At 41.6% G+C, this 27,752-nt stretch overlaps 2 protein-coding genes across 4 annotated transcripts in view; one reads left to right on the plus strand and one right to left on the minus strand.

Moving 5' to 3' along the window:
• Positions 1–2,203: 2,203 nt before the first annotated feature.
• Positions 2,204–6,781, minus strand: PIGP (phosphatidylinositol glycan anchor biosynthesis class P). The gene is made up of 4 exons (XM_009501016.2): positions 6,187–6,781; positions 4,860–4,932; positions 4,221–4,339; positions 2,204–2,814 (listed from the first exon to the last, which is right to left on the minus strand). Exons 1-4 carry the CDS (start codon positions 6,266–6,268, stop codon positions 2,684–2,686), a joined length of 405 nt encoding a protein of 134 aa, XP_009499311.1. The 5' UTR covers positions 6,269–6,781; the 3' UTR covers positions 2,204–2,683.
• Positions 6,782–6,891: 110 nt separating this feature from the next.
• TTC3 (tetratricopeptide repeat domain 3) overlaps positions 6,892–27,752 on the plus strand; it is a 71,262-nt gene continuing 50,401 nt past the window's right edge. For 2 of the 3 annotated variants that reach the window (XM_064471557.1, XM_064471574.1), the window contains exons 1-10: positions 6,892–7,016; positions 7,865–7,950; positions 10,921–10,966; positions 12,132–12,264; positions 12,650–12,737; positions 14,553–14,606; positions 17,109–17,232; positions 18,201–18,286; positions 19,088–19,182; positions 21,139–21,201. In XM_064471557.1, the coding sequence (XP_064327627.1) occupies positions 7,876–7,950; positions 10,921–10,966; positions 12,132–12,264; positions 12,650–12,737; positions 14,553–14,606; positions 17,109–17,232; positions 18,201–18,286; positions 19,088–19,182; positions 21,139–21,201 (764 nt within the window). In that variant the 5' untranslated portion in view covers positions 6,892–7,016; positions 7,865–7,875. The remainder of the gene's footprint in view (positions 7,017–7,864; positions 7,951–10,920; positions 10,967–12,131; positions 12,265–12,649; positions 12,738–14,552; positions 14,607–17,108; positions 17,233–18,200; positions 18,287–19,087; positions 19,183–21,138; positions 21,202–27,752) is intronic. The other variant, XM_064471566.1, reaches the window with a different exon arrangement.

Consider the following 27,752-nt stretch of genomic DNA (forward strand, 5'->3'; position numbering starts at 1 on the left):
CACAAAATTAAGCTTGAAGCAAGATGTGTAAAATACCATCAGTCTCCAATATCCTAGAAAAATCCTAGAAGCTGCATTAAAAAGCAAGGCTGAAGTTTCATCATTTGGTTTATTTCAGCAGGGCCGATGCAGTTGGTCTAACCTTACTGCTTACTACTGGTTGTGCTATAACAATACGCCATCAGTGAGTTAGAAGGGTGAAAATGGGGGCAAATTTAGGTTTTTGCCTTTATTTATTTATTTTTTCCTCAGTCTATGAGAAGAATGGATACCTGATATCCAGTCTTTGAACAGGTATGTTTTGTAAAGCAAGGTACTACTAGCAACACAGTTCAATCATTTCAGGGTTTTGTTTCTGAATAATACCTAAGGCAAAAATCTATATACATCCCAGTAGATTACTAGAGCTGTAAGTGTGCTGTAAGTTTACAAAAGGCAGAATCTCTTGTCTCTTTGCTGGCAGAGTCGTGCACCTTTTCCTTAATTACAGTCACAGGCAAGACCATGAAATGACGGATCCCAAACACCTGCAATTCCCTCCAATGTATCTATTAGCCCACATACACTGTCTTATGTGGTTTTATTTTTATCACAGAGGCAATTTCTGAAGAATCAAACATTACTCCTAAGTTGAAGAAAAGGTCACTACAGTGTCTTTGAAGCACCGCCACACAGTAGTGACAGAAAAGCAAAGATTGAGTTTCATGCCTGCAAGTTTTACTTAAACAAATGGCCCCAGCTTGCCGACTCACTTAGGTGCCTCTGTTAGTTTTCCCATAATTGTGAGGTCCACAGTTAAATGAAATGGCAGATTCATCACTGATACAATCTTTGTCCAAGGTTTACAGTCCTTTAATTTGTGTGCTTTCAGGGCTTGAGGGCATTTTCCAGTAGCTTCTCTTTATCCTGAAGGGATTTGGGTATCCTTAACAGGGGACTAAATTAATCCTTACATCAAATGATACCAGAAACGTGGCCTTCACTTGTTGTCAATTTAGAATTAAAACGAAATTGCTTTCTCAGAAAGCAAAAAGAACATAGAACACAGGCAGAAATTACAAAGGAAAAACAATTACAGTCAATACTTCAGTGTCTACAATGTGATTAGGGAATTGACAAAAGAGTAAATACATCTTCATGTCTGTGGATCATAAAATCTTGAATTCACCCTATACATGGGTGCTTGAGCATGTAAATTAAAATTAATAGAAAGGCAAAATCGTGGCAGGTAGGGGAAGTAATAGCAACTGGGGGCTAACTGAAAACCAAAACTTCACAAAGAAGTCTACAACTATAAAGCAAATAAACATTGTACTAACCTACAGTCATTAGGCTTAAGTACAAACGCTCATGAAACGCCCCCAAGCAGCAATATACCTAAAATCTACCATTTCAGAATGAAATGTTAAAAAGCATTCTTTCCTTCATTAACAAGGTATTTTTCTCCTACCCATAATACCTAGCATGGTTTTTTTCTTAAAGTGCAGGTGGAAAAAATAGCAAACTACTGAAGACTAGAGGACCAAGAAACTACAAATTTCATATTCATACCAGAGCAGTTGTTCACAGGTCTTAAGACTTCCCACAGCAACTGATAGTTGTTTTCACTGATTTCTAAAGAACTGCCATAATATTCTTCACACAAATTTTCAAATGTTGAATAGTGAAATAGCAATGGTTTTAACTAAATTCTCTGCTGGTCAGAATTGGGCTTACAGACCTAACATGGTAACAAGGCTCTATTCACTGGTTTTTATCGAAGTAAATAACCTTGGCAGCTGAAGATAAATGGATTAAAACCAGTAATAACTGGGTTTGTGATTCTTGGAAGAAAGCAAATAAAAATTGTGTCTCTGCACAGTAATACATACGTGAAAGAAAATTCATTGTTTCAGAAATATCTGAACCATCGCCAAAACAAGTGACTGCTTTGTGCTATAACCAGGCCTGCAATAAGATGGACCCGCTGACTCCTGTACGTCCAGATATTTCCTTGAACCTAGTTTTCAGTATTCTTAAGAATGGTTATAAGAAATGTCATTTCAAGACTTGTTTCAGAAAAACCTTCACAATCCACCTTCCTCGTTTCTGGTAATTCTTGTATTTTAATAAGCCAACTTATCTGGGGCAGGGGGAACCAAGAAAAATGGACCACTATATGTCTTTACCCTGGACAAATACCGCAAAACCACAGAAAACTGGCTAAATTTAAACAAGTAAAAATTAGCTATATTTTATTAATATTTACAAATGAAACCTGTGTATTTACAATGTAAACAATTCAAACTATCATAACTTGTAAAAAAAAAAAAGACATCCTCAAGCTTTTGACTAGCAAAACACATTTTCTCTCCCTGAATTCAAAGGGAAATAGAAGTAAACTACATCCGCTCTCAGGGGGAAATTACAAGCAGAAATCTACAAGCAATAGAATGTTATTTTAAACTCAGAAGAATGGTCAGATAAATTAAAGTGGCATAATTCTCAGGTTATTAAGGCACATGCATAATAATAAAATCAAGCCATCTCAATGAAACGTGTTAACATCAATTTAGTTAGAAAGTCAGGAAAAAAAAAGCTTTGTTTACAAGCAGAAAAAGCATTGTTTTTAGCTTAAAGAGGTTTTGATTTTCCTTATGTAACACTTCTACTAATCCTTTATTCAAACAGATCTTAATAATGACTATCTGCTATTGCAGATTCCTTTTTCAGGAAGGAAAAACATTCTGTTTACTTCACTGATGGGAATATCCCTCAATGCTGGAATTGCTTCTTCTTGAATTTTCTTCTGTTGCTGCTTTTTTGTGTAGTTATCTACAGGAGACACAAGAACATTCCACATATTAAAGATTATTTTTTCTTTCAATATGTGTTATATAATGCATCTGAGCTACTGTAAGTGACGCTGAACACTGCACCTCACTGAGATAAAAGGAGAGGGTCACCAGAAACGCTTTACATCAACATGTATTAGCAGAGCCTTTGCAGAAATCAACCCTACCCACTTGCTGAAATGTGAAAGTCCCACTGTCTGGGACTTTGCTTGGTCTAAGATGCTGCATGATATTAAACCATAACTACCCGAAGATAAAAAGAACAGACAAACAAAAACCCCCACGGTGAATATCTCAGCCTACAGTTTGAACACTTTGTACTAGGATTTCCACTGAGAGACGCTGTCCACCCTCCCTTTGTCTTGGCTGCTTGTTCCCATCACTACACTGCACCCATTCCTATAACAGCATAAATGTTTTTACAGGTGCACTTTGAACACAATTACGGAACTGCTCTCCCTGAAAAAGAAAATTTTCAAATACAGTTGTTTTCCAAACAGAGTAGGTCCCCCATCCCACCTGCCAGGCAGCCACACAAATTCTTGGGCTGACACCAATTGAGACGGTGACATAAGAGTGTATGAATGAGCACCCAGGAACATAGGGATGACTAACTGGCAGCTCTTGACAGAAGCATTGGAGTAATGCATTTGAACTACAGCCTTGATTGTTTTTTTTCTTTCCTTAGCTTTTCAGTGGAACCTAATAGTATGTCCATAGTTTGTTAAAACGATGCAACTTCAGTAGACTTAGCAATAGGTAACTTTCTTGCTGAATTTTACAGTCTGCATTTAACAAAAACGGCCACCTGCAAATAGTGGAGGAATTCCTCATGTTGAAGAAGATGCAGCTGCCTGTAGAATATTGTGAACGCCTAGAACAGGTCTCCTTGGCAGGAGCAAAAGTTGAGAGAAAACCTATGAGTAACAGCCTTTTTTAGACAGGGAATTACTATTGTATCTGATCAGGTCTCAGTACTTCAGCATCCTCTTTTGCACCAACTTGACTCTGCGTGCCTTCCCACTTCTGCCACTGCCAGATAGATGCTCATGCCCTTCTTGCCATGACACTCATCTCCAGTTTATAATGCTAGGTATGTGCCTGGGAGAGCTTTATATGCTTCACCCCTGTTCCTCTGACGTTGTCTGTTTTACTAGCAAAGTACACTTTACTGGTGGGAAACCACTACCATAAGATAGCAAAGAGGAAAGAGTCAGGCTCATGGCTATCTCTCCACTCTAGTACTTCAGTACTCCCAAGAACTCCTTTTCTAGATCAAAATATTTATATGCTTAACATTTTATTTATATTATAGATGGCTACATATATATATTCAGGAATTATCACTTAAGTATCGAAATCTTAAAAAAACACCAATAAAATTACCTGTAATGGTATGTGTGGAGTTAAGTGGAGCTGTACTCATCATGTTAATACCAAAAAGTAATATATAACCAATTCCTACAGCAACAAGTAGGTATGCTGGCAAAGCAACTGCCCAGTACCTGAGGAAAAATATTTTAAAATTTACATATCATAATAACAAATGACTAATGATATAGAAGTTTTAATGCAGAGGTTGTATCAAGCACAAACTTAGCCAGGTGGAAAAGAAACAGCACCTCTGAATATGAGCCCTGGTCCCTCCCAAGAAGTTTACTGACAGCAGAGCCACTTTAGCTAGTTTGGTATAAACTGTCAAATAGATTACTTACAGAAGGTTTTTTGTTTTTTTATTTAAAGTTTGCTGTATTTTCATCAACAAAACTCCTGGAAACAAAATGTCAAATGCATCACAAAACACTCAAATATTACTTCTTTCATTACACAATGAAAACTTTTCATCATAGCTACTTATCAACAAAAAAATAATGCTTCACAAAGATTAAAGTCCTTTATCATCAGGAAAAAAACTAGATTAAATACAATACAACTACCTAAAAAAAGTTTTGTTGTTTGAAAATAATAAAGGGTATCCTACACTCACACATATTCAGGCGAAAGAGTTTAACTGGTTGAACTTACTTTTGAGGCCAGTATGTTAGTCCCAATGAGAATAGCCAAGTCTCGGGAACATATGCCCAGATAAGATACAATACTGCACAAAAGAATTAAAAGTCATAATAGTGCAACTGATTCTGTTTTAGACTTTCTTCCTAAATTTTAGAGCATTACTTCCCTACTGATACATGCTGAGACACTATTTGGCTTTTACACTATTTAGACCAAAATAGCTCTACCAAAACCACTGCAGAATATGCATCTCTGACACAAAACCTGCCCAGTATGGGAGCAATGTTTTGTAGCAGGTTATATCATTTTTATATTTGCTTTAACATTTAGTTTCTGATTTCCTATGTAGACAGACAAGAATTTCTCTCATGTTGAACTGCAGAAAAAGAAAATAAACAAATGCTAAAAGGATGCCAAATTACACCGAATGCAGAAAATATTAAAGCAGAAAATGATCACACAGTGAGTCATTTGGTTGAAAGAAAAGTTGGCAGAATTCCAGTGCATGGATGAAACTGCTCAGAAAAAGTTACTGGAAATACCTTCTGATTCACATTTTCATGTCAAGAAAACCAATACTGAGAAATTTTGCTCCTTAACAGCAAATCCAGAGTAAGGTTTAACAAAACTTGAGGGCAACAGGTGAGCAGCCAGTGACACAAATTATGGAACTGCAGTGGCTTCCTGTGAGAGGAACAGAAACTACCTTACTTTCATTTCTACTTACTTCCTAAGGGTGAGAAAGACTCACAGTAGAATCCTGGTTTATTATTTGACTACAGTGTATTTGCAGCACCTTTTCTTGCTTAGAAGAGTTGTCACCCTTTCGAGCCTTGGTCCTGTGTGGGCACGCAAGATATCCCCAGTGAAATGCTAAAGCACCTGCCACACCAGCAAAGAAATGCTGGTATAACCCTGATCGTTTTCATTGCTGTTAACCAGACTGACTTTATTTTTTTTCTTTTTCAGTATTTGGGTGGGGATGGTTGCATTACTACTATCTACAATGGTTACTGAATAGTGACAGCATATGCAATTCAAGTAAAAAAGTTACTATAATGCAGATAACATTACCGAGTCAAATTATTTGAAAAGTTACTGAAGACCCCATAATAAGGTTAAAGACAGACAAAACATGAGGAAATCACAAAAAGGCAACGGCAGGTCTTTGTAACAACTGACAGGTCTGGCAAGTAATGCTCACTCAGTCCTTCCTCACGCACCCTTACAACTGGTGCAATACCATTTTGACCCTTTTCAGACGGTCTTATCGGAATTACTTTTGTCTCGCAAACAAAGCAACACTTTCCGGTAAACACTCGGTTCCCAGCATACTTACTAAAGCCAAACCACGATCCTAAAAAAAGAGCAAATCCATATATTGCCCTTTCTGGCAACGGGGCTGGAGAGTTTTCAACCATATCGGTCTCTGTTAACTTCGGGGGGCGGGAAAAACGGTAAGCTGTTCAGAGGTTTCTGAGCAAGTTCCTCTCGGAACCCCCCGGTATTAGGAGGTGCGGGAATAGAGACCGCGCACGGCCCCGCTCTCCTCAGCCCCAGGGCGGAAGGAGGAGACACACGGGACACGCGGACGGCGGGTGGGCGCGCGCGGCAGCCGTTTCACCCGCTCCTCAACGGACACGCAGGAGCTGCGGTGCCACCAACCCCCACCCCTCCCTCCGCCACACAACGTCTACCGCCCGCAGCTCCGCCCCCCCACCCCGCCGGGCGAAGCCGCTCCGCTTCCTTCCCTTCGAGGTCACGGCCTGAGTAGGGGAGGAAACCACACGCCGCGTACCCGCGGCAGCGGGAGGCAGGCGCAGGCCGCCAGCCGCGCTCCCCAGCCCCCGACACCGCGCCTCCGCCGGCCCAGCGCCCCGCACATGCGCAGCCGGAGAACCGCGGCCGCCCCGCTGGCTCCCAGCACCCCTCACACACCCGCCCCAGCAGCGGGGCGCATGCGCAGAGCCTGTGATTTCGCGGCGGAGCGGGGACCGCCGGCCCCTTGCCGCGTATTGGCTCTTTCCCTTGACGTTAGGCGGTAACTAGCCAGTAAGGTTGGACAGGGTGCCGGGGCGCGCGGTGGGTGGGCTTTACTGGCTGAGAGAGAAGCTGCTGCGGCCCTGCGGAACCGGAGGGGAGCGGGAAGGGCGGCGGCGGCTGCTGCTGGTGAGTGAGGGAAGGAGGGCGCTGGGGCGGCGGCGGGCGGTCCCTCCCTCCCCAGTCTCTCCCTTTCTTCCCATCGCCCCGTGCTTCGCCGAGCTCGTGATTTCTCTCCGTGACCGGCTCCGGGAGGGTGACGCCTGTCTCCCCGGAGCCCCGGCAAGGTGACGCCCGGACCGGTCCGGCACGGCCCGCCTGGGGCGGGGACCGGTACTGTCGGCCCCGGGAGCCGCGGCACAATCCCTCTGGGGCTGCTGGAGCTCCTTGCCGCGGACCGGGAGGACCGGGCAGGGCTGTCCCGTTCCGGCGGGAAGCGCCGGGCTGCGACACGTCAGTGGTGAGCCCTGGGGCTTTCGGGCTCTGAGAGCGGCGGGGAGCCCGGCCGGCCCCCGCCTCGCCGCTGGCGGAGCCTCGGTGCGAGACGGGCGCTGCCGGCTGGGGGAGAACGACGGGCGGTCTGGGCGGGGGCTGCCTTGCTGGTGCTTTCAAACGGGGCGGCCTGGCGGAGCGGGCGGGGGGTGTTCAGCTCCGATCGCCCTGGATGTGGCAATAACTCCTGACCCGGCCGGAGAGACTGCCCGTCCCTCTCCTGCCTGTCAGGTGCGAGGTGGTGTGCAGCGGTACCGTCAGGCGCTTGGAGCGCTGTTGGTTAGTCAATTTAACTAGCTTTTAGCTGATGCTTTAGGTTACTGTTTTCAAGATCACCCAATACTATGCCAAAAGAAGAACAAGTGTCTTCTGAGAAACTCTTGCAAAGTGTAATTTAATGTCGTCATCATTTTAAGTCCTGCAGAGCACGCGTTGTTTGCCTCTTGCCTTCCTCTCGTGGATTACTCATAATCCTTTTCTTTCAGGATCATGTACCATGGGTGAACCTATATCCGAATCTGAGTTTGCAGCCTTGGCTTTTTATGCCGGTGATAAATCTTGCTGTGAATTGGTAAGTAGGTTTGAAACTAGATAAAAATCTTGCAGGATGTTCCAGTAGTGCTTATACCCAGATCTGATCTACAGAGTAATTGTTAGTGTTGATTAATTCAAACTGATGCAAAGGTACCTTATACCACTGTACGTTACTCACTTGCAAAAGTACTAAACTGGGGCAGAGAATAGAGACTGCATATCCTCTATCAGGCAAGTTTTACTGAACACATATACAACTGTGTAAAACTAGACAGTGATGCATAGGTCTTGTTAGCAGAAGTTGACCAGCCTGTTGGCCGTGTATCCAGGCTGTACTTTGGATGATATACCTCAGAGTGACAGATTCGCTTCCTTTAATTGCAAAGCAATTGCAACTTAGTTCACGTAAGTTCAGCTCTACAAATTAACTGCGGAGTGTTTGCCCATTCTTCGTTCTTGCCATCTTTTACCTTTTTTTCTAGTTCATTGTGCCTAATAAGGCCTGTGCTTATTTAGTTGTTTCTTTCATTGAATAAACTGTAGCACTCTTCTGTTTTAATACTTCCAAGAATGCTTTCCTTGACTCTTATTTTCTTCTTGCTATGCTTAAGGAGTTTTAGAAAACACTGTGGTATTTAGATCTTTCTGCTGCTTGGAGAGTTCAGCTATGAATTATTTATCCTAAGTGTTGCTGCTGCGAATTACAAACTAGCTGGCCTAGTATCTTCTTCCTATGCAGAAATAAAAAGTTCAGGTAAATTGAATTTCTTATTTGTAAAGCTATATCTGTACAAGGGACCGTTGCCAGTAGAGTAGTGAGTCTCATTGGAAACTGTTTATATCAAAAAAGGTTTTTTTTTATTTTGTCCACAGCACAAAAAAATATATTGCAATATCTGTGTTAGCATGAGATACTAGACATTTTATCTCTTAAGGTGATGTGTGTGCTATGCTATGGAAAGAAAGCCCTTGATTCTGTGCAAGTGCTAAATCTTGGTTTTCAAGTTTTCTATGGAATACAAGAAGCCCAAGGTGGTATACAGGGGGTGTGTGGTTTGTTTTCTTTTTAAATATTGTACGAAAATCCATGCTGTGGACTGAAGGAGATGTTCAGTCATCTTTCAAGATTAACTGATTTTGAAATAATAGCTAATTTTTTTCCTCTTTGTTGTTGAGTGTCCTGGTCTGTTAAATATGTTGATGTCATGATAACTTACTTTTGAGAGTAAGTCTTGATTTACATGTAATGTTGTAATAGCTCAGAAATGCTACTTTGGGTAAAATCATAGGATTGCTTGTCATCACCTTAGGTCAAGTCAGTAAGTCATCATTGCACAGCATGCTAGTATTTCCAAAGTATGCCACTGAAGGAATAAAGGTCCGTTAAAGAAACTTTATGAAAGATGCGTTTGGTGATTAGTTTGGTTTTATACTGTTTACCAGTCATATTCAGAAATAGCTTTGCATTTCTTCCAAATGATAATGCAGCAATACTTAGGCATAATTCATAGTATTTATTAAATGACACATATATAATGTTTGTTAAAATAACAGACTTTGTAGGGATCTGGAAAAAGAACAAAGCCATTTATTTTTCAGCTTGAGAAGCTCACATGAAGTGCTATGTTTCAAAACCATTAAAGTATTGATTCAATATGCTGCCATGAAGTAGTAAATCAACCACTCCACATATACATGAACTAACTGTCAAAACCAAATTATTATTTTTTGAAAACCTGTGTGTCATCTTAAACATGTTTCTTTAGGTATTCTTGAATATTATATTGCTGCTAGGTACCCAATTTTGAATTACTAATTTTTAGAATACTATTCTAGTGTGATTTAATATATTGTTTAAACCAGTAAAAGCTTTCAAATCCATTCATAAATATTAATCTATGGACTTATTTTAATGGATATGCAGGTGAACTTTTTTTTCATAAGACAGCAACCAAAACCTTGTGTTAAACAACTCTAGTAAACATGGGGTTTTCCCCTGTTTGTTTTTATTTGCTTTGTTTGCTTTTTGGCTGTGCTTAATGTGAATTATAAAGGTTGAATCCAAAGAGGTTTTTCATTTGGTAGTGCAAAATATTGCAGACTTATAATTTCCATGTTTTCCTCAGAAAACTTTTGGCAGAAATATGTGGGAGAATGGGGAATAGCAATAGTATTTTATTCTTGGGGAAATGGGATGGGGGCAAAAAGCATGGAGAGTATTCAGCCACCTCAGATCGGTCTTAGAAGATAATGAGATGCTGGTGAGCATGGAATGAGTTTTATAAAAAGCTTCTATTCAAAATGACTAGGTACATAGAAATATTTTTTCTGTCTAGGTCCAAGGTGTATGCGTGAGTATTTAATTACTAAATAATGATAGTTGATAATAGTTAACTAAATAATTTTAGTTAACTAGTAATTAATTTTGTTTATTGATGTGTCTGCTTTATTATTTTAGTTTGGATCAGGAGAATGCTTTTGAAGCAAATACCCCAGTTGTCCCTGTCTCTCATGTTTTGGCTTATGTTGTGAAGTGGTCTTGGAGTATGCTAGTGGGATTCATTGGGGATGAAATTAAGCTAGAAGGTGCTTTTAAGAGTACAGATAATGTGCAACAGCCATGAACGGGTGCACTATGGGACTAGATTTGAACCAATCTTTTTAGTTTTAGTTTGAACTAAAACCCCTTGAAGAGCATATAATGTGAAAGCAGATGCCTCAGAACCAAATACTTTGCTTTATAGATTCATTTCCTGATCACACTGCTTGCTTATCAAGATTAACCACAGTCCATTTTCTATACTGGTCTAAATATGTTCAATAACTATCTTTTCTTGAGAAAAGGAATTGGTGACAGACCATAAAAATCACGTCTGTTCCTTCCTTCCCCTGATGTAAACAGTTTATATTGGTTTAATATTTAGAAACAGTTAAGCAATCATTTCTTATAGTTAGTGTAACACGTTTGCAAGATGTGCAATGTTAAAAAAATGTATGTTTATCTTAGGGTCATGGAGTGTTTGTACAGCGATTGCCGCATAAGCCAAAAACAGGTATGTAAATTAAACCAATATTACATAACTTCCTAATGCCCTTTTGTGCTGTGTTTGGATCTTTTGATTGCTATTTCACTTTTTGCTTTTATCTGAATAAGTAGAAAATTATTATTTCTGAGCAGAAACATTGGTATGTTTTTTTAAACTGGAAGAATTTTCATATTTTTGTCCTAATGTAATGTGCAGATGACTGCTGTGCATTTGTAAGAACAGTGTAAATAGTCAATAATATGTACATATATGCAGTCAATTAATGTTATGAGGATGGCGATTTAAGGCTTGTGTTCATTACCTGTGTTTTTAATTGTAGCTGTTTTTTAGCTGTATAGGTCTAAAGACATCTTCGAGTTGAACTTTGTAGGTAAAGTTTTGCAGTTAAAAGATTTTTTTTAAAAGTTTTTTAATAGTTGTAGAAAAGCAGGTGGCTCGAGTCTGACAAGTTCTTCAAACCTGTGTTCGCTAAACAAATGGTAACCTATAATATGTAGGAAACTCAGATGAACACAGCCAGCTGTGAAAAATGAATTTTTTCGTATATTCAGACTCTCAGATAATACTGCTTCTGCCCTGAGAGTACTTGATGCCACCTCAGTAGTCTAATAAGGAACTTTACCTTTTAAAGACAGTCTCTGAGGGAAATGGATTATATTTTTGGAAGAGCCGTGCATCATGCACATAATGGCCCCTGAAGAAAAAAGAAGAATATTGCTGATGTCTTTGTACTATGCTGCTATGTGCCACACTACCGTGGATTTATTGTAGAAAATAATTAAATGGGTACAGTTAGAAGGCGCTCTTGTTTCATCTTGAAAGTAGCCATTAAACACCTCACAGCCCTTGTTAGGCTCCTCATTTAGAAGCAGGATGGATTTATTCATTTATAATGTATCAATAAAATTCAGAACACAGGCAGTTCCTTGAGCAAGGAATGTAAAGCCTGCCAGCAGGTCCCTATTCTTACCTCCATATAAATTGCCTCTCCCCTTCAATTTATAAAAAAACTCAAGTTGCCAGATGTATTCAGAGTATGCAAGTTTTCTTGTTTTTGTTAGGTAGTACTTAAGGATACAGTATGGAAATAACTGATGTTTTTGAATGTTTAAACTTTGATTACTTGTAATGCCTGAATTGTGTAGTCTAATTCCCAACTGTTTTCTTGAAGACGTTGATCCCTGTGAAGTGTGGTGCAGTCAGCCAGTTGACATACTAAGAGAATATTGCAACATTATTAGAATACGTATCTTTTGGCCTCTTCTCTTCAAAAGCGAAAGTAATTCTTTGGTTGCTGATTGGAGGTAAGTGATCATGTTGTCAAAGTTATTTCATCAGCCTTTACCTTTTTTTTGTTACTTGTGAAAGATTGTTGTACACTTTCAGTAGTGGTTAAACTGTCTGCAGGAATGTGTTTTTGCCAGTGGGCTAAGTTAGTTAAGGTCTTAAAATATTAAGAATGGGTTTCTGAAGTTTGGAATCTAAGAGTGTATTTAAGTACTTTAAATGGAGGCCCTTTATTTCAAAAGTACCAAAAGTTTTGCAGCTTTTCCCCCCTTCCATGCCCCAAAGGGCTTGACTGAGTTTGTAACCACGCTCTTGCTTACATCTAATTACTATAAATATTAGCAATTAAGACCATGTAACAGGGTGTTACTTTTCTAAATAACAACTTGTTTTATTTTTAAGCAGTTCACAGATTTTAGACCAGAATTGGAAGAGACTCTGTGATTTAGAAGTTTTGGAAGACCTTGTTGATTTAATTAAAGGAGTTGTTGTAAGTACTATATTCTAACTTTGTGTAAGATTTCAAGTGTAATAGGTTAATTGAATCTGTACCTAATGCAGGTTGGGATTATATCTTACATTAGACATTTCCTTTTCCTGGAGTGAATAAATTGTGGGATAGTTGAATTGCAGCTTTCTAGAAAGAGAGTGTGTCATAGGCTTTATTACAGTTGGGATAACTTACTAAATATTTGCAGAGTCAATAATGCAGTTGGCTGGGGCCCTTGTAAGTGGCTAAGAAAGAGGGTCATATCAGTGAGAAAAATGGCAGCATTCCCAGATGAACTTTTTTTCCCTTTGGTTATTTTTTCCCCTCGTTCAACACATGATATTTAGAATTTGCTATCCTTGCTGACTTAAAACAGAAACATAACAGTGCAGAGGAGAGAATAAGAAGTGTTCTCAGCAGTTAGAGAAGAGTTGGTTTTCTTGTTTGTTTGTTTTTTTTAAATTTAGGTATGACACGTCTTTAAAAAAATTTGTTGGATTCTGTGCTCTTCTGGTTTAACCCCAGCTGGCAATTGAGTGCCACACAGCTGCTTGCTCACTCCCCACCACAGTGGGATGGGGGAGAGAATCGGAAGAGTGAAAGTGGAAAAAAACCCAAACCTTGTGGGTTGAAATAAGAACAGTTTAATAATTTGAAAAAAAAAAAAAATAGAATATGTACAGCAAGTGATGCACGATGCAGTTGCTCATCACCTGCCAAATGGTTCCCAAGCAGTTTCTGAGCAGTGGCCCCTGCAGCCAGCTTTCCCCCAGTCTGTATACCGAGCATGATGTCACATAGTATGGAATATCCCTTTGGCCAGTTTGGGTTGGCTGTCGTGGCTGTGCCCCCTCCCAGCTTCTTGTGCATCTCCAGCCTTCTCAGTTGGTGGAACATGAGAAGCTGAAAAGACCTTGACTTGGTGTAAGCACTTCTTAGCAACAACTAAATTTGATAACGCTAAGTGTGTTAGCAACATTACTCTCATGCTAAATCCAAAACAGCACTGTACCAGCTACTAGGAAGGAAGTTAACTTTATCCCAGCCAAAACCAGGACACGTGCTCAACACCAGGCTATGCTTTTCCAGTCCAACTTACTGTTATATGACTTTAAATGATAAGGTATTCATGTACTATATTGATCTTGTGGATGCATACTTCCTTATGCTCTTTTTGCTGCTTCCTCCTTCAGGCTGTCCGAGTGCTCTATTTTCACCTCCTTGTACTTCAGGATGTCCCTGCACTTTTTCCATTTTGTCTCATGTGATGGGTTCTTTGTGCTGTTTCCTCCGCTGGTAGTCTCCCATTCGATCTTTTTACAAGAGGGTCTGTGTATATTCCCATTTCCTTGTTTACCTCTGCTTCCCTCTTCTTACTTCCTCAGCCTGTGTCTCCTTCTCAATGTAAAAGATTGTATATCCAATAGTAAAATTTATTTGGAGGAGCAGAAGATCTCAGGAGAGGAAGTACTGTTGTTTTGGATGGTTTTCATTGGATGTATCAGCTGGTTCTTTGGTATGTAGATAACTGCAGAAGTGGTTAAAGCGATTGACTTTCCTAATGAGATGTCACAGTACCCATGCTTTCTCTATTTCCACATCAATTTTTTTAAATTTTCAAACAAAAATGGTAGGAGATTTGTTACTGAATACAAGAATATTTCCTGAAACTTTGAAATGGACCAGAGCAACTGTCCAAATGATACCGCGTTCTGGCAGAACAGAAAATGTTATTGAGTTGAACCTGACCAGATAGAAACTAAAGTTATAAAATCTTAATAACTTGGTTTTATTTGTTTTCTATCCCTCTTCCAGAACGTTCCACCTTTTATCGGTGGCATACTGAGAATTGGCAGCAGAATAGAAAATGTAAGTTTCTTGAATTGTTTTTACTAGGAATGCTTCTGTATCTGTGAATACAAACAAAAATATTTGTACAAATGTCCAAAATTTTAAAATGCTTGCATAAATATACTGTGGTTTTTGGAATATGTAGTACATGGGACTGGAGTTGCCAGTTGTTGCAACTCTGAGCCACAAAATTAAATAAGTATCATCTGTGTAAGAAGAACAGAATGGGAACTCTGGGGGTGGTTCACATGCTGAAAATAAATGTTTTCTCTTGGATGTTGCTACTGCAGTGTAGTTGGGTAGGTTTGGGTTGTGCAGCTGAAGCCCAGGTCAGCCCACCAGTATCCACTTGTTACCTGCTGGTGGCTCTCCTTTTTGCTTTTTTGCAGATTTGCCATTTCCTGCTGAAGGCTCATTTCTTTGAGATTTCTTGGTGCTCTCTCTGCCTTCAGTCTCAAGGATTCCTAGATCCCCTCACATAAGCACACAGCTCTATCTTGGTGGTGTGTTTTGCTTTGTCCTCTCTTTCTGTGCTGGTGTGTTATGCTAAAAGTCTAAGTATGGGCAAAAGGCAAACGTACTTGACATATAAAGACAAGAAGTTATTGTTAATATAATGGAAATCTTCCAGAATTAATTATGGCAGAAGGGGATAGAAGATGAAGAAACAACTATGAAGAAACAGAAAAACGCTTTAATGATAATGCAGTTATAATTGTAATATACATTCTTCATAGTATCTGACCGTTTTCCAGGTGTTGTGCTCACTCTTGAACTGCTCCTTGGGATCTAAAATGAATGGCTTCTGTCTGGTGTTTGCGCGTGGGGGTATAGCTGTCATTGCCTGGAGTCTTTTTGCTGCAAGGACTGCTGTTGACGCTTTCTTCTTCCTCATTCTAGGATCTGCTTAGGTTATTTTTTATGTTTGGTATTGCACTTCTATACACTTCTCTTTCTTTTCCTTGGTCTGCAGGTTTAAGTTACATACAATTTTACTATATACAGTACGTTTTACAGTTTGTCCAGCTCTATTTTTTTAACTTGGCCACTTGTTTATAGCCGTTGGTTCTCCAGTGGCAGCTTCTGCCCCATCTTTAACTATCCTATGCCTGTGCTTTTCTAAACTGCATTAGGTGTCTCCAATTTTCATGGCCTACGCTCTGTCATATTTGGCTTGTGTTTCTCTATACTGCATCATTATGTTAGTCATAGCATCATTAACTTTTTGTTACTACTGTCTGTGTGAAAGCTATTGTACCATAGAAAAGTAAACCAAATTAGTCATAGCCACCCAGTTTGAAGGAAAATTGCTGTTACAGTTAAAATCAAGTTAAAGCAGAGCTATAAGCAGGTCGGGACAAACTCAGAGAAAGCCCTGTGGCCTCGCAAACTCTGTACAAAGCCTGTGGCCTATTACTAAGCATGGCAATGCTGTATGGTGGGGCTACAGGGCTCCAAGCAGGGCTAAACTTGATCACTGAAATGATGCGAAAGTGCTCCTCTTTGGAGACAGGTTGGTAATCTTTTTATGAGATTCTCAATTAGTGCTACTGATTCAATCTGAAGGACTTGTGAATGGCCAAGTAAGGGTGTGGTTTGGAAATCTGCTGATCCATCTTCATTGTTAAAGTCAGTGTACAGTAGATCTATACTCATTACATTTTCCAGCTTGTAAACTTTGGATGACGAACATTCTTAGTTTCCCTGTGTTTGTCACTTGTTTTTTCCCCATTTTCTAGTTTCTGCTGCCTTTTAACTACAAAAGTGAAAATAAAAACACTGAAGTTAGAAGACAGTATCATAGCTGATAGTAGCAATAGAAGCAGAATAGGTACAACTGTATGTTACTGCTGGATAACCCAGTTCCTGTATTTTTAGTGATACTTGTCTTAGTCATGTGGGTTTTAAAATTATTTTTTGAAATCTGTAGGCCCAGATAATGTGAGAGTATCCCAGGCAACAGGCATTCTTCACTCAATCCCTCTCCTTCAAATAAAGCTCTGTAGCTCAAACAATTTAAATTTAATTTGAATAGAAAGGAAGTAATGATTTATGGAATTAAGTCTTAGCCCTGGCCTGTGTGTCTAACAGCCTGGAGAATGTTGCTTTTTCTAATTGGGCTTGTCACTTCCCACTGAAGCAATTTTGTATGCGTTCATCAGGAAGTAGTTTTGAAATCAAATTCTATAATTTGAATCATAGAATGATTGAATCATAGAATCTTCTGTTGAAAGAATGGCTATTTTATTTTGTGAATATGCTGTGTTATGGTGTGCTTGAGTTATCCAGATATTTATATTTGTGAGCTGTTAGCTGTTTCAAAGGCTAACAAATCAGGAACAAGTGTATAATGTAAGTGCTACAATAGTATTGTTTGTTATATTTGCACAGAATGTTTCCACTGTATTGCCAGTGAGTTGTTGGTTTGCGTAGTGTTTGCTTTTGTTTTAAGACTTAGCTGTGTATAGAATTACAATTACCATTTTTTCCTTTTATTTTCCTTTTCTTCAATTGAAATAGGGTGTCTTTGATGTTGGGGATGCACTTGATTGGGTCAGATACACAGGTGATGGCAGTATTCTGCAGAGACTGGAGAAACTTGGTGATTTTGGTTGGATCTATCTTGAAATTTTCTTTGCTGAATGTAAGTATGAACAGTTTTGAAGGACAATTGTGAGGAAAGTTACCTATGTTGTAGTTATGACATAGTTAATGTTTGTATGTATTTCATTAGTCTAGAAGTGACTGGAAAATAGTGGTGGGGGTGCTGTGGGTTTTTTGTGGTGTGGTTTTTTTGTTTTTTTGTTTGCTTACTTGAATGAGCCAATTCTTCTTTGAATCTTTATATATGGGTCATATTTACAGTGCATGTGCTCTTTCTGAACAGGAGCTCAGAACACTTTTTCACTTTGGTGTCCATTATGGGCTGTATGTGTGCCCTGTATTCCTTTAACTTAGGGTTAAATTGAAAGTTGCCTGAAATATTATTTGGGTCTTTGTGTTAAATGTTTGGCAGAGGATTTTGTCAAAATATTGAGATGTTAGTCATATTTCAAAAATTAGATTAGGTAGCTCATGGGAGTTACCGTAAGATACAACACTAGCAGCAGTGCTTCTGCTGAAGTTCCAACGCCTGCTGTTTTTGATGAGTGTTAAATGGCGTGTATTCTGGTCTTACTTTTTGCGTATATGCATTCTAGCTCAGCTGTTGCAGTAACAGGGTGGTAGAAATCAAACTTGCATGTAGGGAGAAGAATCTTTTTATTGTTAAGTACTGAAGTACAAATTCTTTAAAATACAAGCCTGTACAAATTTTTAAAATGCAAATTCTTTAAAAAACAATTGAGTTTCAGTTGATTGCTTTAAATTAGGCAAGTGCTTAGATGTTTTACAGTCTGCAGCCAGTTATTTTGAGCTTACACAATAATAAATAATTCCTTTTCTTTTGAACGTTTCTGTTGCTTAATTTGTTTCTATTATTTAATTGGTATGTCAAATTTTGCTTCCAGTCAGAAAACAGAGCTTGATTCTTAGCAGCAGCAGATAAACCCTACTCCTTGTCTTCGGTAACTTTTTGGTAACCCATTGTATTTTTCTGAATTTTGTCTGCAGGCAAACGTTACATTACTAAAGTTGCTTTGGAAGATTGTAATTTAGTTGAAGAATTTAAAGCTGTGACCTGTGAAAACTGTAGGAAGGTGAGAGAAGATATCAGAATGTGTTTGTGCTTTTCTATTTTGTTGTTGTTTTGGGGGACTTTTTTATGATGAAAGATTATAAATTACCAAATGATCAAATATAAAGGTTTCAAAAGCTTGAGTGAGTAAATTTCCTGACATAAATAGTTTCTTTGAGAAATCCTGGCCTAATAAACAGAACATCAGTTGTTTACATTGCCAGTGTACAGTCTACCCCTTCTCACTCCCCCCAAAAACTCAATGAAATGTAGTTAATATAAATAGAGGCTTGTTCAACTTGATCCTTATAACACAGAAATAAGATGCTCTCAAATTCTTTGCATTTTTCCTTTGAATTTCCTTGAAATTTTTCTTTAGTGTAGATGTTTGGGTTTTTTTCCTATGGGAGTCTGGTTAATTTCTGTGTTGTCTTTGCTACAATTCCATTGTTTGGGAGCAACGCTGAAAGACACTGAGTAGGGAACTGGCTGAGCTGTGCTGTACTCAGCCCATTTTGCTATTTGACACATGCTTGGTTTTGATGACAACTATATTATGGAACCCAGGAGAGCTTCTGTTAGTCCTGCTTCTTAATTATTGTTCATTGTATTCTTGTCTGTATAACACTTCTATTTTTACACTTTTAAGGTTATTAATTACAATGAATTAGAGTGTTAAATTACAACTGATAGTGCACGTGTAATGTTCTGTTTTTACAAGCATAAAAACTTAGCTGCCTCTTGTCAAATTTTCTTTACTTCTCATTGCAACTGAGTTTAATTACAGTGGTTGCTGGATTGTTTTCTTTTCTTGACTTCACAGAACAGTGAATCTATGAAACAGAAAGGAAATGAGGAATTTTCCCAAGGAAACTTTGATCGTGCTATAATGTCATATACTAAAGCCATAGAGTTTTGGTAAGAACTAAACGGTTAACTAGATTGGGTTATTGTGTTATATTGTATGTATTCAGCCTACTCAGATTTATCCTAATTTTGTGTAGTTTTGCATGAGCCAACCTACTTAGAGGCCAAATGATACCTAATTTAAAATGTGTTACATAGCGCTTTTTTTTGTTTTATTTCTTGCTATTAGTAGTTGGTTGTACTTTTACTGCCACAAAGGTCCTCTAAGGGTTTAAAGCTGATCTAAAATGACTAATAGTAAATGTAGTAAACCCGCAAGGAAATAAGTTATTTGGTGTAACGGCCACTTTTGGTATCATCCCTCCTAAATATTCTTCCAGCAGAACAGTATGACCAACTATTGTGAATATTTATCATATCAGGTATGACATAGAACTAGTGAACAAGAACAAATACTTTTAAGTATCTGTTCTTGGCAACTCTATGCGACAGGCTTAACTTCCTTTTGCAAGTCTTGTTGAATTTCTTCCCAAAAATCATTTGGTGAAAGGCTTTGGAGACTTTCCTGGGCTCTATAAAGGGGCAGGGAGGCAGAGGTAAAATGAGAATTTATGTCCTATGCTTATAGAGCATTTGCCCCCTTCCTGTAGTCCACACTCATTGTGAACTAGGTACAAGACGGTGGTTTGGTGTAATTGCTACTTATGTTGCAGTCATGCAAAAATGCTGCTTTTACAAGTTCTGATGTCTATGAAATACGGGGAATTTCATGAAGTCCCACCTTTCATAAAACAGTTTGCACCTTCAGCTTCTTATTTTTTCATTTTGAAGTCTGTCGCTTTATAACTGTGCAGTTGAAAGGATTAGCATTTTGCTGGTGTCTTGCTTCAGATTTTATGTCATGGGATAGGACACATTTCAATCCCAAATTCAAGCTGATTTCAGCCTCCTTGAAAAGTTGGGTAGGCAGACTTTGGTCAAGTGACTGTATCTGAGATGGTGGAGCAGGCTAATAAGGTTTTGCTCAGGGTAGCTGAGGGGGAGGAAGGAGCAGAATTCAATGAAAGAGCAAAGGAAATCCCATGGCTTGGAAAGAGCAAAGGAAGTCTCATGTATTCCAGGAGCTGTAGAGCTGAGCTGTTATTACAGCTGTACGTTAGAAATTGCTCTTTTTCCTTACGACCCTGTCGAAGGAAGGGACTCTGCTCAGTGATGTCTAGTAGCTAGGGAATCCTTCATCTGCTCTGTGCACTGTCTTCGCCTTCTCATTCTCCCAGTGTGAGCTGACTTCATCTGCTTCAGCATCGCACCCTTGCCCTTAACTAGTTGCGCCTTCCCTTGGCTTCCCTTCAGGTGGTCGCTGGATTACATATACCGGTTCCCCCCTCTCATTCTCCGTTAGGTATATTGGGGACAATGCTCTAGCTCTTTAGAACTTCTGCCCAGTCAGGCAGAGGGTTACGAAAAAGCTGTAGACCCAGCAATCCAGAGATGTTTGATTTAATTAGGACTTCAAAGTTAGGAATTCCAGAACAAAATAAAATGGGATCTATGTGACAGTCGAGCTAGCTCTTCCATGCTTCACACTCTTTTTTTTTTTTTTTTCTTTTTTTGAAACAAAGCTGAGATTGTAGGGAACGTACTAGACATACCTTCCACCCATTTGAGGTGTGCTTTGATATGTTTGTCAGAGTCTAGTGAGTTGGGGAAGGAGTTTAAATCTGTCTTTATTTTATTTCTTTGTTTTAAGTAGGCTGAGTGTGATTTGAATTGGTTGGAAGTTGTATTAGTGGGCCCAAACCTTACAAATTATTACATAATTAAAACTAATATTCTTGATGACCTGACTTGTAAATCATAGGGCTATTCAAGGAAGCTTGTATATAATTGTTAGTGCTAGAGTGCTTGCAGACAATCATTGTGAGAACTTTCTTTTTGTTTCTTCTTAAGATTTTCAAAAGCTATGTACGTTAGTAAGTTTTCTTTTTTTTTTTTTTTTTTTTTAAGTCCTGCAAACCATCTTCTGTATGGAAACCGAGCTCTCTGTTTAATTCTCACGGGGCAGTACAAGTAAGTAACCCCTTGTTTCTAATCTCAAATGTGGTGATCTGCAGTTAAAAATTAGCAATATGCTCAGGAAAATAGTATTTTTAAAACTTAAGTATATAGTAATTATGATGTTACTACCTCAGACAACTGATATTAAGAAAAATGAATAATATTAGCTGTACCTGGTAATGTAAGTATGTAATACCATTCAAAATTTTTGTGCATGTGGGTTGTAAAACAGGGAAAAAAACCCTCAGTACCAGTGAGTATTGTGATTTTTATTAAACCTTTTGAAGAAGAGTTCAGTGCAGGTACGGGGGTTATTTTCCTTAAGCCAACTGTTAAGCTGAAAATATTGTTTATGAGCAGGGTGGATGTATACCTTTATGTAAAGCCAACCTAAAAATTTATTGTTAGTATAATTGAAGTCTTAAGGGTCTCATGGTTATTAGTCCAGATCTAATTGCTGAAATAAAAAGAAATAACAACAATGTAATTCAAATTGGTATCCACATGCCCATTTTCCTGGCGTTATGCTCACCCCTCCGCTGCTCCTTTGGGTGGGTACTAAAGTGGCCAGTTCTATTGCTGTAGCAGTGGGGGTGTCATGGTTTCAGCTGCGATAGAGTTAATTTTCTTCACTCTAGCTGGTATAGTGCTGTGCTTTGAAATTAGCATGGAAAAAAAACCTGTTGAGATAACACACAGATGTTTAGGCTGTTGTTGGGCAGCGCTGATACTAGTCAAGGACACGTCTAGCTTCCCATGCTCTGCTGGGTGCACAAGAAGCCGGGAGGGGAGGGGGCACAGCTAAGAGAGTGGATTCAAACTGACCAAAGGGATATTCCATATCATGTAACGTCATGCCCAGTATGCTACCTGGGAGGGGCTGGCCGGGGGAGGGAGGGAGCAGTCGCGGCTCGGGGACGGGCAGCGTCGGTCGGCGGGTGGTGAGCGGCTGTATCGTTCGTGTTTCTGCGTTTTTGTTCCCTGTTTTCCCTTTCCTCCCTTTTCCCTTTTATTATATTAACCTTACTGTCATTATTATCATAATCATTTATCATCATCATTCTATTGTAGTTATTAAACTGTGCTTATCTCAACCCACAAGTTCTTTTGCTCGTCCGATTCTCTTCCCCATCCCACAGGGGTGGGGGGGGGGTGAGCGAGCGGCTGCGTGGTGTTCAGTTGCCAGCTGAGGCTGAACCACGACAGTCTATTTTTGGCGCCCAACGTGGGGCGAGAAGGGTTTGAGATAATAACAGTTGCTGGTCACAGCATTGATTAATCTGCTCGCAGTATTAGCTTGTCCAGTCTTTACCATGCTGATTGTAAAGTACATGTTAAAACTTGCTGTTGGTTCTGTCAGCTGGCTGTGCTCTGCAGTGATTAGAGATATTTTGCCTAGGAGACTTGTTATTAAAACACTGGCCTTGACTGTTATCAGTTATTTAGGTTTTGCATGGAAGCCGTTACTGTACTACAGCTACCACCTCATGGAGGCAATTAGCAATTATACCTCCTCCTCTGAGGAGTTTTTTATGGAGGAAATACAGAATGGCACCGTAGCTAATATCTTATGTAATGTCTCCTCCCTCCTTACAACAACTTTTCAGTATCTTGAACATCCTTGTGTAGTTAAGATACATCTGTTGATATTGCTTTGGCAAGTGGTATCAGATCTGTCTAAGGTTAGTAAGCAAGTTAAGAATATAATCCAGAGATCTGTCCCAAGGCTTGATAGCTATGCGTGGCAGGGTATGTGGGAAAGTATGGGCAAATGCCTAAGACGGTGGGCACCCCCCATGGTGTGGGACTTCACCCCTGAACAAGTGCAGAATCCTGAAAAATTAGTAGAACATTTGGAGGAAATATGTTGTCACCCTGGCAATTCCAGAGACATACAGATCACTGCCATGTGCTGGGGTCTGGCTTATGCCTATCGAGCCCTATTTAACACTATTCAGTACCCCCAAGGGAAAGAGAAAGGAACTACTCCGACCCCCGTGACAAGTACTGCGGCCACCCAAACCCTCACGACAAACACTGCAGCTACTCCAACCCCAGCGACAAGCACTGCGGCCACCCAAACCGCCGTGACAGAGACTGCAGTTACTCCAACCCCGGTGATGAGCACTGTGGCCACCCAACCTGCCGCGACAGAGACTGCAGCTACTCCAACCCCGGTGATGAGCACGGCGGCCACCCAACCCGCCGCAACAGAGAATGCAGTTACTCCAACCCCGGTGACGAGCACTGCGGCCACCCAACCCGTTGCGACAGATACTGCAGCTGCTCCAACCCCGGTGATGAGCACGGCAGCCACCCAACCCATTGCGACAGATACTGCAGCTGCTCCAACCCCGGTGATGAGCACGGCGGCCACTCAAACCCCCACGACAGGCACTGCAGCTACTCAAACCCCAGTGCCAAGCGTTGCAGCTGAACCAGAGGACCAACCTGTGCCGGTATCAGTCGCCCCTATACGCAAGAAGAAATCATGGAAGAGAAAGTCAACTCGTTTAGAAAGAGATTACGATGAACCAGGGCCATCACGAGAAGAGGAGGAGGAGGAGGAACCATGTGTACAAGAAACGGAAACTACCCGATCTCTATCCTTGAGTGAGTTGCGGGATATACGGAAAGATTTCGGGCGTCATTCAGGTGAGCACGTTATCACCTGGCTGCTCCGATGCTGGGATAATGGGGCCAGTAGTTTGGAATTAGAGGGGAAGGAAGCCAAACAACTGGGATCCCTCTCTAGGGAAGGGGGCATTGATAAAGCAATTGGAAAAGGAACACAAGCCCTCAGCCTCTGGAGGCGGCTCCTGGCCGCGGTGAGAGAGAGGTATCCCTTCAAAGAAGATATTGTATTTCGCCTAGGAAAATGGACGACCATGGAGAAAGGCGTTCAGCATCTAAGGGAATTAGCCGTGCTTGAGGTGGTTTATGGTGACCTGGACGATCAACGGTCCTCCAAAGATCCAGATGAAGCCGAGTGCACACGACCCATGTGGCGGAAGTTTGTACGGAGCGCACCATCCTCGTATGCAAACTCATTGGCAGTGATGTCCTGGAAAGATGACGAGACACCAACGGTGGCTGAGTTGATTGATAGACTCCGGGAATATGAAGCGAATCTCTCTTCCTCGCTCGTCTCTGCTGTTGAGAAACTGTCCCGAGAGTTCCAGCAACTCAAAGAAGATATGTCCTACTCCCCACCAGTACGGACCAGTATCTCAGCCATTAGGAGTAATCGTCCCTTGGCTCAAGAGAAGGGATACACACGACGGGGCACCCTATGGTTTTACCTGCGTGATCACGGAGAGGACATGAAGAAGTGGGATGGAAAACCTACCTCAGCCTTAGAGGCACGGGTACGTGAGCTGCAAGGGAGAACAATTACTCAGGGAAGTTTCTCCAGGAGAGCTGCTGCCCCAGTTTCCCGTAAGCAATTCTCTAGACAGAGGAGCAGAAGTGCTGATGGCCTGACTGATCTTAACAGAGACACCCGTGATTCATACCTACCGGAAGTGAGTGATGAATACTATGATCAGGACTAGGGGGGCCCTGCCTCCAGCCAGGTGGAGGAAAGGGATAACCGGGTTTACTGGACTGTGTGGATCCGATGGCCTGGCACATCTGACCCACAGGAATATAGAGCTTTAGTGGACACCGGTGCACAGTGTACCTTAATGCCATCAAACTATATAGGGGCGGAACCCATCAGCATTGCTGGAGTGACAGGGGGATCCCAAGAGCTAACTGTATTGGAGGCCGAAGTGAGCCTAACTGGCAATGAGTGGCAGAAGCACCCCATTGTGACTGGCCCCGAGGCTCCGTGCATCCTTGGCATAGACTATCTCAGGAGAGGGTATTCCAAGGACCCAAAAGGTTACAAGTGGGCTTTTGGTGTAGCTGCCTTGGAGACGGCGGAAATTAAACAGCTGTCTACTTTGCCTGGCCTCTCGAAGGACCCTTCTGTGGTGGGGTTGCTGAAGGTCAAAGAACAACAGGTGCCGATCGCCACCACAACAGTGCACCGACGGCAATATCGCACCAATAGAGACTCTCTGATCCCTATCCACGGGCTCATTCGTCGACTGGAGAGCCAAGGAGTCATCAGTAAAACCCACTCACCCTTTAACAGTCCCATATGGCCAGTCCGGAAGTCTAATGGAGAGTGGAGGCTAACGGTAGACTATCGTGGCCTGAATGAAGTCACTCCACCGTTGAGTGCTGCTGTGCCAGACATGCTAGAACTTCAATATGAACTGGAGTCCAAGGCAGCCAAGTGGTATGCCACAATCGATATCGCTAATGCATTCTTCTCAATCCCTCTGGCAGCAGAGTGCAGGCCACAGTTTGCTTTTACTTGGAGGGGGGTCCAGTACACCTGGAATCGACTGCCCCAGGGGTGGAAACACAGCCCTACCATTTGCCATGGACTGATCCATAATGCTTTGGAACAAGGTGGAGCTCCCGAACACCTACAATACATTGATGACATCATCGTGTGGGGCAATACAGCAGAAGAAGTTTTTGAGAAAGGGAAGGAAATAGTTCAAATCCTCCTGAAAGCTGGTTTCGCCATAAAACAAAGTAAAGTTAAGGGACCTGCACGAGAAATCCAGTTCTTAGGAATCAAATGGCAAGATGGTCGTCGTCAGATCCCCATGGATGTGATCAACAAAATAACAGCCATGTCTCCACCAACCAGCAAAAAGGAAACACAAGCTTTCTTGGGCGTTGTGGGTTTTTGGAGAATGCATATTCCACACTACAGCCTGATCGTAAGCCCCCTCCATCAAGTGACCCGGAAAAAGAATGATTTCAAATGGGGCCCTGAACAACAACAAGCCTTTGAACAGATTAAACGGGAAATAGTTCATGCAGTAGCTCTTGGGCCAGTCCGGGCAGGACAAGATATTAAAAATGTGCTCTACACCGCAGCCGGGGAGAATGGCCCTACCTGGAGCCTCTGGCAGAAAGCACCAGGGGAGACCCGAGGTCGACCCCTAGGGTTTTGGAGTCGGGGATACAGAGGGTCCGAAGCCCGCTATACTCCAACTGAAAAAGAGATATTGGCAGCATATGAAGGGGTTCGAGCTGCTTCAGAAGTGGTTGGTACTGAAGCACAGTTGCTCCTGGCACCCCGACTGCCAGTGCTGGGCTGGATGTTCAAAGGAAATGTCCCCTCTACACACCATGCAACTGATGCTACGTGGAGTAAATGGGTTGCACTGATCACCCAGCGGGCTCGAGTAGGAAACCCCAGTCGCCCAGGAATCTTGGAAGTGATTATGGACTGGCCAGAAGGCAAAGATTTTGGAATATCACCAGAGGAGGAGGTGGCACGTGCTGAAGAAGCCCCACTGTATAACACACTGCCAGAAGATGAAAAGCAATATGCTCTGTTCACTGATGGGTCCTGTCGCCTTGTGGGAAAGCACCGGAGATGGAAGGCTGCTGTATGGAGTCCTACACGACAAGTAGCAGAAACTGCTGAAGGAGAAGGTGAATCGAGCCAGTTTGCAGAAGTAAAGGCCATCCAGCTGGCCTTAGACATCGCTGAACGGGAAAAGTGGCCAGTGCTCTATCTCTATACTGATTCCTGGATGGTGGCAAATGCCCTGTGGGGCTGGCTACAGCAGTGGAAGCAAAGCAACTGGCAGCGCAGAGGCAAACCCATCTGGGCTGCCGCACTGTGGCAAGATATTGCTGCCCGGGTAGAGAACCTGGTTGTAAAGGTACGGCATGTGGATGCTCACGTCCCCAAGAGTCGGGCCACTGAAGAACATCGAAACAACCAGCAGGTGGATCAGGCTGCCAAGATTGAAGTGGCTGAGGTGGATCTGGACTGGCAGCATAAGGGTGAACTATTTCTAGCTCGGTGGGCCCATGACACCTCAGGCCATCAAGGGAGAGATGCAACGTACAGGTGGGCTCGTGATCGAGGGGTGGACTTGACCATGGACGTTATTGCGCAGGTTATCCACGAATGTGAAACATGTGCTGCAATCAAGCAAGCGAAGCGGGTAAAGCCTCTGTGGTATGGGGGACGATGGCTGAAATATAAATATGGGGAGGCCTGGCAAATTGACTATATCACACTCCCACAGACCCGCCAAGGCAAGCGCCATGTTCTCACCATGGTAGAAGCAACCACCGGCTGGCTGGAAACATATCCTGTCCCCCACGCCACTGCCCGGAACACTATCCTGGGTCTCGAAAAACAAGTCCTGTGGCGACATGGCACCCCAGAGAGAATTGAGTCAGATAATGGGACTCATTTCCGAAACAACCTTATAGACACCTGGGCCAAAGAGCACGGCATTGAGTGGGTGTATCACATCCCCTATCACGCACCAGCCTCTGGGAAAATCGAAAGATACAATGGACTATTAAAGATGACACTGAGAGCAATGGGGGGTGGAACATTTAAACACTGGGATACACATTTAGCAAAAGCCACCTGGTTAGTCAACACAAGGGGATCTGCCAGGCGAGCTGGCCCGGCCCAATCAGAATCCTTACGTACTGTGGAAGGGGATAGAGTCCCTGTAGTGCAC

The sequence above is a fragment of the Phalacrocorax carbo genome, chromosome 1 (assembly GCF_963921805.1).
Source record: "Phalacrocorax carbo chromosome 1, bPhaCar2.1, whole genome shotgun sequence".
NCBI classification, from domain to species: domain Eukaryota; kingdom Metazoa; phylum Chordata; class Aves; order Suliformes; family Phalacrocoracidae; genus Phalacrocorax; species Phalacrocorax carbo.

What these genes read in the sequence shown, in the direction of transcription:
- PIGP (XM_009501016.2), bottom strand. Translation starts at nt 6,268, where the DNA reads ATGGTTGAAAACTCTCCAGCCCCGTTGCCAGAAAGGGCAATATATGGA. An exon ending in CTAACATACTGGCCTCAAAA is followed by an intron (nt 4,340 to 4,859) that starts GTAAGTTCAACC and finishes ATTTTTCCTCAG; the next exon opens with GTACTGGGCAGTTGCTTTGC. An exon ending in CTCCACACATACCATTACAG is followed by an intron (nt 2,815 to 4,220) that starts GTAATTTTATTG and finishes TGTCTCCTGTAG; the next exon opens with ATAACTACACAAAAAAGCAG.